Source organism: Bos javanicus, chromosome 17 (genome assembly GCF_032452875.1).
Source record: "Bos javanicus breed banteng chromosome 17, ARS-OSU_banteng_1.0, whole genome shotgun sequence".
Lineage (NCBI taxonomy): Eukaryota > Metazoa > Chordata > Mammalia > Artiodactyla > Bovidae > Bos > Bos javanicus.
In genome coordinates this window covers 45,832,961-45,846,489 of record NC_083884.1, presented here as the reverse complement: position 1 = coordinate 45,846,489, position 13,529 = coordinate 45,832,961, and the positions used below count along the sequence as shown (strand labels likewise).

General features: G+C 44.3%; 1 protein-coding gene across 8 annotated transcripts in view; it reads left to right on the top strand.

The window, feature by feature from the left end:
• Positions 1–13,529, top strand: part of SFSWAP (splicing factor SWAP) — an 81,060-nt gene that overhangs the window by 18,146 nt on the left and 49,385 nt on the right. For all 8 annotated transcript variants that reach the window (XM_061384490.1, XM_061384495.1, XM_061384491.1 and 5 more), the window contains one exon: positions 92–227. In XM_061384490.1, the coding sequence (XP_061240474.1) occupies positions 92–227 (136 nt within the window). The remainder of the gene's footprint in view (positions 1–91; positions 228–13,529) is intronic.

Genomic DNA, 13,529 nt, shown 5'->3' with positions numbered 1-13,529 from the left:
TTCTAAAGTTGAGATGAACCTTGCCACAGACGGGTTCTGCGTGATTCAGAATGCAGGAAATGGTGTGACCTGGCATCTTCTCTCTCTGCAGCCTTTGAAGGTGGTAGACCCTGATCACCCCCTTGCAGCACTGGTCCGTAAGGCCCAGGCCGACAGCCCTGCCCCCACCCCACCCACGGCGGATGGTGCAGCCGTGCAGCCCTCCCAGGTGGAGTACACCACTGACTGTGAGTATTTTGTTGTGCGCTTCCCAGCAGGGTGTCAAACAAATCTGAAAGCTGGCGGGCAGGTCTGGTAGAGGTGCCATGAGGAACCTTTATGTTGAGCATCCTTAGCGTGTGGCCTTATCCTCTTGCTGGTTGCTTCATTTTGGCAAGATGGCTGCCCTATTCCCAGCATCAGCCCTGCATTCCAGGACAGATGAAGAGGAAGGGCAAGAGCAGAAAGCAGTGTCATATGGTCTTATCCTACAGCATAGGCTGGGGAATGGACTTTCATTTGGACACATTGCTGACCTAAATAAAATCAGTCCTGTTAAGAAGAGCAGGGAGAACAGACATTGGTGGACGTGTAGTGTTGTCTGCCATGGTCACTTTGCTGAAAAAGGGCTTAAAACGGGGCTTAAAACAGTGTCTAATGTACACCTTGGAATTGTTTTCGGTTCCTACTTATTCTCTCTGATTGCTACTCTTCTTAATCTTAAGATTACTAATAGAATGCAAATCTTCAAGTTTTATTCAGGAAATTATTTGAAAGTATTTAACCTTGGTCTTACTACCAGGTCTTTTTAAAATTATTTTATTCAGAGGTTAAATATTGAATGAGAGAAGAACCTTTAGCAAAGCCACAGGAATTCTGTTCAGCCTACATCTGGTATCTGATACAATGAATCCATCTATAAAGCTTGTCACTCTCAGCGATTAGAGGGTCAGCCTGAGGTTAATTCCATTTTATAATGTATAAAGTGCTTGTTTTGGGGGAATGAAGCTTTTGTTAAAAATGATAACTGTGTCCTTATGCACTTCCTGTCTGGCACTGGCATGCAATAATGTGTAATTTTGATGTGCTAAATTAACATTTTTAGACTTCAGAAATCAGTTGCTTTAGTGAACTTAATGCATATGTCCTTATTAAAAAAAAACTCTTAGAGAACTCAGGTAACATCTTTAATGCTTAAATCAAGTCAAATGAAATTTCTTTAAATGTTCAAATCAAAGAGCAGATCTGGCCCTGTTTCATCTCACCTGCTGGTTAGGGTTTGGGCTTGGGGTGTGGTGGACCTGTCCTAATAAGCAGAAATGCCTGCAGCACTTTGTAAATCACTCCCCAGGGGCTTTCTGTGTAGACAGCCCGCACAGGCGAATCTACTGCTGCCTCAGCCCAAGGTGCAAGCCCGCTGAGCGGACGTCTCCAGTTTCCTTCTTCCTTGCTGTCTCTTTTCAGACCCGTCCTTGAATTTCCTTAAGTTCAGTGTGCTGTCCCTGCACCTCCACTAGATTCCTAGAACTATCAGACTTCTTTAAATTGGGAAGGAATAGAAATTCGGGATTGAGTGGCAGTTACCTGGTTATTCTCACTGCTTATCACTAGTGTACATGCAGTTAACTGTGATATCGGTAATGGCTCAGTGTGTCTAGAGACCCTGTAGGACTGGGCAGGGGAGTAGCTGAGCGAGAGAAGCTGCTCAGTGACTCAGGATTTCACTGCAAGGTCCCGTGGTCTGGGCCAAGTAATGGCAGGTGAAAGGTGTGGGCAGGTCCCAGGGAGCCCATGACTTCAGTCCCTTCTGCCACCCACCAGGGGCCCCAGAGGCCAGGGTGACTCATGGCAGCCTCTTCCCCCAGTATAATCTCACCCTTGCTCTCTGCAACTTCTGTGAACCAGTTCATAGGTGAGAAGTCTTGGTTCCCTGCCTGACACATGACCCCAGATGGAGATACTCCAGTCAGGGGGCACCATTAGTAACTGGCTCTTCCCCTCAACGAAATAGTTGTTTTGATGGTCATCATTCTCTGGTGGCCCAGCTGGCAAAGAATCCACCTGCAATGCAGGAGACCTGGGTTCAACCTCTGGGTTGGGAAGATCGCTTGGAGAAGGGAGAGGCTATGGACTGTATAGTCCATTGGGTCACAAAGAGTCAGACACGACTAAGCGACTTTCACTTCACTTCATCTCCTACACATGTGCAAGAGTGACAGACATGAGTAGGAGAGGGCCTTTGGGGGGTCTTGCCTGGGCACACCCTGCATCAAGGGCAGCCTCACATCTGCCCAGGCCCGCAGAGATGAAGGAGTTGGTGCTGACAGAACGTGTGGGTGATTAGACATGGCAAGGGCAGGGACCAACTTCTAGGTATTCCAGAGAAGCAAGGAATCTAGCATGTTTGGGTAAAACATCTCAACTCACAGATGTTGGCAGTGAATTCATACCTTGTAAAAATATAAGGCAGGCCAGCAAAACATGCAGCAAGCCAGATGCTACTCACAGGTGCCTGTATCAAACCTCTGCTGTGGGTGCAGGAGGGATCATAAGCTGTGGGTCAGAGGGAGGTCACAGAGCTCCTCTGTGGAGACTGCTCAGCAGTAGTCAGCTCTGCCTAGAGGCTGGGGAGCAGGCTCTGAACATCCTTTAGATTTCACACAGATTTAAATGTAATGTTCGAGGAGCGAGACCAGTTTTATTGAAATGAGGAGGACAAAAACCAGATTCCTTCCTGGTAGGAAGTGAATGGGTGGTGTGCACGACCCCTTGGCCCCTTCTTGGAACTTGCCATGCGGGGACAGCAGGTAGTGAAGGAAACATGCCCTGAGAGCCCTCCCTCCAGGATCAGACCCTTGGTTTCCCATGACAACAGCCCATCTAGCATCCAAGAGTCTTAGGGTGGGAGAGGTGGCCTGGGTATTCCCAGGAAGAGCCCTGGGCTGGAATTTGGCTCTGGATCAGAAAAATGCTTAGAAGAAGTAAATACAGATAGCTGTACTTGGGTTCTCAAGTTTGTTTTTATTTGTGGTTAGATTCTTAAAAATTAGCGAGCAAGAATATGAAAAATTAGAGGCACAACAAAGGGCCACATCTGATGTGGCCCATAAGATTGCCGGGAGAAATATCAATCACCTCAGATATGCAGATGACACCACCCTTATGGCAGAAAGTGAAGAGGAACTCAGAAGCCTCTTGATGAAAGTAAAAGTGGAGAGTGAAAAAGTTGGCTTAAAGCTCAACATTCAGAAAACGAAGATCATGGCATCCGGTCCCACCACTTCATGGGAAATAGATGGGGAAACAGTGGAAACAGTGTCAGACTTTTATTTTTCTGGGCTCCAAAATCACTACAGATGGTGACTGCAGCCATGAAATTAAAAGACGCTTCCTCCTTGGAAGGAAAGCTATGACCAACCTAGATAGCATATTCAAAAGCAGAGACATTACTTTGCCCACAAAGGTTCGTCTAGTCAAGGCTGTGGTTTTTCCTGTGGTCATGTATGGATGTGAGAGTTGGACTGTGTGCCGAAGAATTGATGCTTTTGAACTGTAGTGTTGGAGAAGACTCTTGAGAGTCCCTTGGACTGCAAGGAGATCCAACCAGTCCATTCTGAAGGAGATCAGCCCTGGGATTTCTTTGGAAGGAATGATGCTGAAGCTAAAACTCCAGTACTTTGGCCACCTCATGCGAAGAGTTGACTCATTGGAAAAGACTCTGATGCTGGGAGGGATTGGGGGCGGGAGGAGAAGGGGACAAGAGAGGATGAGATGGCTGGATGGCATCACTGACTCGATGGGCGTGAGTCTGAGTGAACTCCGGGAGTTGGTGATGGACAGGGAGGCCTGGCGTGCTGCGATTCATGGGGTCGCAAAGAGTTGGACACGACTAAGTGACTGATCTGATCTGATAAGATAATCAAGTGACATGTTATAATATAAGTCTGAATTAATTGGTGATTTAAGGAAAGCGTGTGATTAAAACAGGTCTAAAAATGCTCCGTGCATGCCTACCTGAACGTGTGCCCCTGTTGACTGACTTTTGGTATGGGCCACACCCTTGCCTCTCACGGGCGTACTCACCACAGCCAGCCTGGGTTCTGTGAGTTGAGGTGAGGTGAGGTGCACGTCAAGAGCAGAACCGCAGGCTTGCGGTATCTTCCTTCTGCACTTTCACAGTTCTTTCTCCCTCCTTAGGTTCCACAGCAGTTTTTTGTTGTTGTATTTTAAGCAATTGGTGTTTTAACCCATCTTTTAAAGGATTCAGTTTCATTTTCACAGAAACAGCCATTCTCTTTTCCCACCCAGATTTCATCTGTTTGCATACATTTTAATTAAATACCTACATTCCAGTACATTTAACTGGAAAATGTTTAAAAGTTAAAAACTCTGCTGGTAAAAGCAGAAAGGCTCAGCCTTCTAAGGAGGAATGTCCTGGCCTGGTGTGTTAGTGCCTCCTGGGGCCTCCCCAGCACAAATCCTAGGACACTCTTCAGAGGGAGAGGATGAATGAGCCCCCCAGAGACAGGTTCAAATGAGGAAGGGCTGGCTTATGAAAAGCATGGTGTCAGGAAAAAGCTATTCAGAAAAGATCCCATTAAAACCTCGCCTTTTATCTAATAGAATCGCTTCCAGGTTTAAGTGCCAGATGTGAGAGTCTCAGGAAAGTAAGTATACTTTAACAGATAAAGAATCATCTATTTAAACCAACAGACATGATATTTAACTAATAGGAAAAAATAAAGCCATCAAGAAAGCAGAGAAAACTAATAATACACAAACAGCTTTTACAGTCAAGTAGGAAAAAAAACAGTCCAGTAGAAAAAATGAACTGTAGTATGAATAATTCACAAAGGTTAAAATGACCATACAATTTGATTTTTTAAAGGTTTACCCTTGCTGCTCACGCAAATGGCATTGTATCTGCTGACTTTAGAACCTAACTAACCTCCACAGTAAATAAAATCCAACATTTCTTTTAAATCAGGCTGCAGCAAATATATGAAGAATCTGAGACTTCATTATGATAAAAAAATATCCATTTTCAAGCACATGAGAATACTTTGAAATTATATATCTTAAGATAAAATAGAAGTTTCTGGGCTATGGAAAATGTTCTTTTGAGTATACCTTTTTTAATTGCTTAGTAATCACAGATTAATTAAAAGAGATGCAAATGACCCTGCAGTGACATGCCGGTTTTCAGCTGTCACATAAGCAAAGGACAAGGCTGACAGCACTCACTTGTTGCTGGTGAGAGTGTAGGCTTATATCCAGCAGAGTGGGGGGCAAGTGGACAGTGTAGACCAGAACTAAAATGCACCTGCCTTTGACCCAGAATTTCTCCTTTATTTCTCCTATATTTCTACAAATATATGTGTAAAGATTGAGCTACAAGAATGTTCACTGTGGGACTTCCCTTATAGCTCAGTTGGTAAAGAGTCTGCCTGCAATTCAGGAGATCTGGGTTTGATTCCTGGGTCAGGAAGATCCCCTGGAGAAGGAAATGGCAACCCACTCCAGTGCTCTTGCCTGGAGCATCCCATGGACAGAGGCACCTGGCAAGCTGCAGTCCATGGGGTCACAAGAGTCGGACACGACTGAGTGGCTAAACCGTCACCAGCACCTGGTGGCCCAGTGGCTAGGACTCTGTGCTCCCAAAGCAGGGGGCCTGGGTTTGATCCCTGGTCAGGGAGCTAGATCCCACATGCTGCAGCTAAGACCCAGAGCAACCAAATAAATAGTTTAAAAGAAAAAAAAAGAATGTTCATTGTAAAAAAGATTTTTATTAGTAGCACAAGGCTGAGCTGCCCTCTGTGTCCTTCAGGGAAGACTAATGGAATAAGCATCAGGACATGCATGTGTGTGGCGGGCTGCTGGAGTTAGAGAGGAGCCGGAGGCCCTGCCTGGGGCACTTGGCGTGGGTGAGGGCAGAAGGCCCAGGACTAGGTTTTGGTGTGAGACCATCAGCATTCAGTTCAGAAGTGGAAAGACAGGTTAGAAACTGGTACTCACGGTGCCCTCAGAAGAGGACCTGGAAGAATAAAGTGCAGGGCAAGGAGAGTGACTCCTTCCTTGGCCGTTTGTACTGCTTTAAACCTTCTCAGAAAAAATACAGATTTGGGTGAGGCTTATTTTGAAACACTGGTATCCTGAGTTAATTCTTTGCAGTTCTGTGATTTAATGACAGGACTGTTTTGTCAGCTCTCCCTGTATTCTGTTGAGGCTGAAGCAGTCCCGGTGGCAGCTTTTATCCCAGAAAACAAATGCTGTGGTGCCCACCTGCTGGGGCCTGTCTAGGTAGCTGGAGTCTCTAAGTTTTTCTGTCTTTTTACATGACTTGGTGTTTAATAACCTTAGAATGTACTCAGTTGTCCTTTGTTATTTACTTTCTGCTGATCAGAGATTTCCCTAGATTTGGCAGTCTAGGAAGAAAAGCATCTGTTTTTATTTTAAAAGAATTTTTTCTCGAAGTTCCTTAAATATAGATACATGAAACTCAATCTCTTTCACTTATTAGTCTGACAGTGAGCTGTCATTCATGTTGTTAGCTGTTCTTATTTGGCTGTCCTATGCTGTTTAGCTATAAATCCTTACCAAAGAGCATAATAAATAAAATTAATTATGCAGGAAGCAGTAATGCTGAAATACTACCCACTATTATAGCATGTGGTTTTTTTAAACTAAAATGCCAACTCAGTTTTTTTAATGTTCTATAAATAGCTTAAGTGAAATTAAACCACATCACGTGGCTGCAGTAGATATTTTCTTGCTTCTTCCCAGTTTTTAAAATGTGATTTTGCTGTTTCTTTTAGCATTTTTTTCCCTGCAAAGTCATGACCTTGAAATGCTTTACTTACCTTCCAAACTCTCATTTAGAAATAGCTTTATTATAATTCAAGAGAAGTAGAAGGGGAAAAGGGGAAAAGTAAAAGATGCCACCATCCAGAAATAGCCGTTTTTAACACTAGGTGAACATCATTGACAGTGGAAAAGACTGAGGTAATCATGGGGACAAAGGGGGAAAAAAGAAAGCTCACATCTTTAGGATACAAAGATAATTTTTATGAAAAGTTGTTTTTAAAAACTTATGTGTAGATAGAAATATTTGTGTTAAAGTGGACATAAGCTTTATAATTTTACTTGAATTTGACTGAAGAACCTATAATCAAAATCAAAGTGAAGTAATTCCTGAATGTCAGATAAAAGTTTCTTCCAAGAATTCAGTTCTAAAGCTTAAGAGAACATTAGAGTGGTTGGAATTGTAGGGTGTGGGTTTTTTTTCTTAAGCTTTTTATTTTTTATCTTAGACATTATTAATCAACTAAGTAGAGAAAATTAAGTCCTCATTAAAATACCTTCCCTTCACCCCTTCACTAACTCATTTTTTGTTTTTGTCTTTTTAAAGAAATATTCTTAGATTGTGAGAGTTAAAAGTAGGGTTTATGTTCAGTTTTGTAACCATAATTCCCTGGTTGATTATTCTGAGTTCTTTGGGTTAGATTTTTTGTCAGAGCATCTCTGTTTGAGTTCTTTATCTGATTCATTTCTTGGTCATTAGAATTTCATAAATAAGTAGTTTTTTTGCAAGGTTTCTATTTCATACATACTTTAAAAATACCTGCCTTTGACCCTGGTGTAGAAAGGAAAAATTGTCTGGGTATAAAATTCTTGGGTTGCGTATTCTTTCTTTGAGATCTTTGTAAACTGGAATTTCACATGGTTCTTCCTCTCAGTGAAACCTAGGTTGGCTGACTTTTGCCACTGACTAGTTGTGTAGGTAAGTTGTTTGGTTTTCATTAGTTGCTCCTGGTTGCTGTTCTCTGAGATCGCATATTCGTGTTGTCTGTGTTGCCCTTTGACATAAATAGCAACTTGGCTGAGAATAGTTCACTTACTCACACTTGCTTGGAACTTGGGAGAATTGCTGAGTGTTGCTGTGAAAAGGGAGAGAGTGGCCAGCTCCATCTCCCCCCTTAAGAGACTGCTTTTTCTGACTGAATACCTTAAGAATTCTTTCTTTGTTCTTAAATTTTAATAACTTTCAATGAAGTCCTCAGTTTTCCTGGAATTTATTGCATACCCTTTTCAGTTGAAGATTCTGTTCTCATTTCAGGGAAATTATTTTGTACCTCTGAATGTCTTTTAAAAGATGCCACCTTCCTTATTTTGGATCATCTTTTTCTTCCATGTCTGTAATTTTCTCTTTTTTGTTTTAATCTCAGTTTCTCTTTGGCATTCAGCATGATCACGTCCACCTCCTGTCCCATCTTCTCCTTACTTTGATTTTTTTCAGCTGTGACTGTTCTGTTCCTTACAGTTTAAAATGTACCAGCTTGATAGCAGTGGTGTTTGGGTCCTCGGTTTATTTTCTAAGCTCTTCAGCAAGGTTTGCAAACCTTTCCTGTAAAGGTCCAGGCATAAGTGTTTCTAGTGTGGTGACTGAGTGCACTCTGTGACCGCTGCTGGTGGAGTGTGAAAGCTGCACTGACTGTTGGGAACAGAGGCATGTAACGGTGCCTGATAGAGCTTGATTTATGGACACTGAAATTTGAATTTCGTAGAATATTTGCATCGTGAAATGTTGTTTTATTGGGTTGTTTTTGAACCATTTGAAACTGTGAAGCCATCCCGAGCTCTCCCAGGCTGTGCTGAAGCAGACACACAGGGCTGGTTCCTGACCCTGCTCAGCATGATCCCTTCCATCTCATTGCTTGCTTTACTTCCTTTCTTTGTGCTCGATTGAATTCCTGTCTCTCCAGATTCTTCTGTGGCCCAAAAACTCAAAAGGTTGCTTGGGTTCTGTTTCCTTCCAGACTCAGTTCCTTGCTGTCTACCTGTCATGTTCCTTGCTGGATTCCTTTTGCGGGCCCTCTTCCTTTTCACCTTCCCCTTCACCCCTCACCCTGCTTACTTTGGCAGCTCTGTCCAGACCTCTAGTCCCAGAACCGGGCGCCCCTCCTCTACACCATTCACACCTGCTCTGAGATGCTTTGTCTGCCCTCACAAGTGCAGCTCCTCTGGAGACTCCATTCTCCTCTCTCCTGGGATCCTAACAATGCCCTGGAGCAGATGTCCTTCCCCAGGTCGCCCCCCATACCCCCGCAGCCTCGCCTCACCTGGGCTCCTGGTCACACACTTGAGCCTCCTGCCTTCTCCACCCAGACTCTCCAGAATCCATTCTTATGTAACTTGTCTCCAGAACCGAAACACAGTATAAAATATTCAGATCATTTTGCTTGAGGGTCACTGATGAAGACTTTAAGTAATGGTTGGAGACAGGGCATCCTGAGAAATAACTTGTATTTGCAAAAAATAGAGCGATTACTTTTTAACACTGGCCTTAAAGTTCCAGAGTCACATGTTCACATGTCTAAAACTGATCCCCTTGAGTGGTTTCTCGGCTTTACAAGTGAGATATTCTCAGCGTCACTACAGAAGTCTTCAGATTTTCCTCTTCCAGTTTGATGACAGCAGAACAGGTCTCCTTTTGTTCGGGATTTTTTTTTTCCCTTGAACACTGGGCTGGGAAGTTTCCTGGCAGTCCAGTGGTTAAGACTCCATGCTTCCACTGCAGGGGCTGAGGGTTCCATCCCTGGTCAGGGAAGTAAGATCTGCAGTTGACTTTTTTAAAACAAAAATTCCACTTGTGGAGGGGAAAGCGTTTTAGCTTCAGAGTAAATAGAAAATGCTAGGTGTGTGACACTCTCCCAGGTGACATACCACAACCCGCAGACAGAATCCAGCCCACCACCTGTGTGTGTGACCATGAACTAAGACAGCTTTACAGTCATCTTGGTGATGGGGACACTATGAACCCCAATTCAGTGAAAGTTTTACTGTGTAAAAGGAATTGTATTCTTCCCACTAATGGACCTCTGCCCCTCCCCCCCAAAAAAACTTGCACTCAATTATTTTTACTGTATTTTGAATTTCAGCAATTTAAAAATATGTGGGAATTTTGTTTTTACTCACTATTAAGTGCTTGTATGATATCCTCGGTATTGCTGCTTGATCCATGACCCTAACATAATTACTACCTGAGTTTCTATAGGGAAAATTTACCAACCTTTGGTCTATCCCAAAATTACTTAAGAGACTTTACCTGAATATGAGTATTCTTATTTTATTTACTCCTTTTTTATTAGTATGGTAGCCCTACAAACTTTAACATTATAGCAAAGACCTGTTTCGTTAAGACTCCAGCATTTATAGTGTATTGTTGTGGTAGGAAGTGTCTGTGTGTTTCCAGCCCCCGCCGCATCTGCCTTCTCACCATCACCCCCTAACTTGAGTGCATCCAGAGCAGGACTCTCGTCTTGGCCCCCCCATGCCCCTGTTTGAGGGCACAGCACCAACCTTCACTTTGTCATTCAGGCTAGAGCATCAGGCGTCACCTCAGTTTTCTCTTCCCGATTCCCACATCTTGCTGCACATCCTTGGGGATCACGTTCAGGGCCTCTCTCGAATCTGATACTCCTCACCACATAACACTACTGTCTCTCTGGCCTTGTCATCTGTTGCAGCCCCTGTCAGTCTTGGGGAGCCTTCCCGTAGCCTGTGCTTCCTGTGGTGGTCAGTGGAAGCTGCCCTGTCACCTCCCTACGCAAACCGTTCTCTTGATTTCCCATGCCATTTAAATCCCGGAAACTTGCCTCCACTCTCGCCTTGCCCTGCACCGTCACACTGTGCTTCCTGTGCGGTGGGTTCTGACCACAGGGCTCCTGCACTGGCTCCTCATCAGCCTGCAATGCTGCTGCTCAGACCTGTCGCTGCTCAGGTCAGGTCTCCCTGGCCTTGCACAGTGTCCTTTCCTCTAGTTCATCCTCTTCTCACATACCCTGTTCTATGTTTCCATAACCCTTGTCAGAACTGGAGCTTACTTTGTTTATTCCCTGGTTTACTTTCATACTCTGACTTGCCATACAGAAGTTCCCAGAGGGTGGGGTTTGTCTGTCGTGGGTACTGCTGGATCCCCAGCTTCAGGTGCCTCTCTGACGCAAATATTGGCTGGATGGACCGAAGAAAGGAAAGACTAACCATGAAGTAATACATTGAAGAGGAGAGTGAATAATGTTGAACTCTGAACTCTTTGGCCTGAGCTCAGACTATGGTAAATAGGATAAATTACTTATCTCTTTGATTAAAATAATTTTTAAAAGTGTCCCAAAGTAAAACATATTTTCAAGTCAAATAATAAATGCTTTAACTGTTGCAAGTTTTTGAGGATTCCTCCATATCTCTGAATAATGCATTTATAGCACCGTCTCTGGATTTATCAGCTCTAGATTTTCTCTGACATCTCTCTTGCTATGACAAATGATGATTCGGCTCACTTGTGCCCCTATGAAGTCTGCTCTAATACCCTAAATTTTGCTCATATTACTCGTTTAGTTTTGGTTTTGGCTACTTTGTAACTTTAATATATTTCAACCTCTGTTTCCTAATCAAAATTCAAAAGGGAGCAATTCAGAAATAGTTTATTCATGAATCCTGTGCACCAATTCGATTCCTCTACAAAGTTTTGGACCTGTCTCTCTGTCCTGATCTCTGTCAGAGGAGCCCCAGCTATCAGGTGCCAGGACAGTCAGCCAGGTCACTGCTTTGACTTCCTCGCCTCCAGTTTGCAGAGACAGTGAGTGATGTGGGCACTTGCTAATGGTGCCATCTTTTTAAGCGAGTCTTGATGCTGGATGCTTCGTGTTTGCTTCTGCGGCAACTTCTCTGTGATATTGGTGGTTGCATTCACGGTCCGCATTGTGGTGACTGACAACTGTGTTTCTGAGCTGTATGCCTTGGGTACCAGTCTAGACAGGCCCTGTTCCCAGCCTGCAGCCCAGGATGTTCTGGTGACTTCCAGGCATTGCTTTCCTGTGTTAGGGCTGTTTTCTCCTGGTTGGTTTGTTTACTCCTGTATTTTACTAGAGTACATCCTCCGGTAGTTTGCCAAGAAAGAAAGGGTACACAAGAAGACCGATTTTTTTATTTTTTTAATCCTTGAATGTCTGAAAATGTCTGGATACTGCTCTCAAACATGATAGGTCATTTGGATGGACCCAGAATTGTGGGTTGAATATTGCCCCTCAGAGTTCAGAAGGTTCCAGAGTTCTGTCTCCTAGAAGTCTTTGCTCTGTGTCATTCCAGTTTCTGCTCTTCCTCTTGTGATTTATACGGTCATTGAACAAGCTGGCATCGTAGGCAACCGATGCTGGGGATAGCCGTAACAGCGTTTCCTCCATCGCGGAGCATCACAGAATCAACAAGAGCCCTGGGGGAGTGAGTGCACAATGCTGGCGGATGGAGCCAGGGAAGCCCTTGAGCCAAGGCTTTCAGGGACCCGAGGCCTGAAGGCAGGTGCCTCACAGAAGGGGAGCATGGCTGGGGACCTGTTGGGGAGGGTTTCCAGCAGAGGAGTAATCTGGCTGGGTGGGCAGGGAGGGCTCTGTCTAGTTGAGGGAGGGGACCCTGGAGCTTCCGGGGCAGCAGTCAAAAGAGATCTGATCCTGGGGAGTCGGATATGGGTCTGAGAGACCACGGAAGCCAGGATGACCCAGTGGGAGGAGGCTTGACGCAGCTGCAGGAAGCAGGAGATGTCCATGTGTGGGGACAACCCTGTTCTGGACACAGTCCACCTGTGAGGTTTATGAGACGTCCCAGTGCAAGTGTTGAGTAGGCACTTAATGTACTAGTTCAGCTCAGGGCTGGAGATGGCAGTTCTGGAATCAGCAAGTATAAACAGGATTTAAAGTCATTGAACTTATTAGAAAAGTCCTGGGATGCAGGCTAGGGGCCAGGCACTGACCTTGAGGGGGCGCAGCTGCTGCTGCCCAGGCCCACTCAGCTGGTAACACAGTGCTGCTGCTTCACATTCTCATGTGAATAGAGTAGATCGATTTTTTAAGAATATACTCATTTCTCCACAGAACTCGGGAAAGCTATTTTTATTTTTAATACAAACACATGTTTATCTTCCAGAATTGACAGCAAGTATTGCTCACCAGGTCTCTAATCTCCAAGAACCCTTCCAGTGCTGACGTTCTCTTCTGAGAGTTAGATTTATTTATATGAGATTTAAGGTTGCATACAGATATCAGTAAATTAGCTCTGATTTTTGCAAGAAGCTAACTGAATAGAAGGGCTTTGAAGTAATTAGGCAGGTCTCTGTGACCCTGGGTTCCACAGCTGTCTAAGCACACACAGTATCGAGGAGGAAGTGCTTAAGGATGTGCCTGGTGCTTTTAAGCCACTTGATTTTTTCCATACAACTATACCTGCCTTTGGAAAGTGTAGACCCTCACTGAAATATCTCTCTTGGGTTTATTTGGAGTAGGTGTTTGTGGTACTCAGTGATTTTTATTAAAATCACATCAATATTTAACTTGGGGTGAAATCCAATCCCCTCTTGGAAAATTCACAGAAAATCCTGAGATCAACAGCAGACCTAGTAAGGAGGAGTCTGTCATGGAAGCTCAGGGGGAAACGGAACTGCAGGGGCCCTTTGGAACCCTGCACCTTCCCTCTGCCCCTGCCGCCCGCCCCAGTTTAGTCTG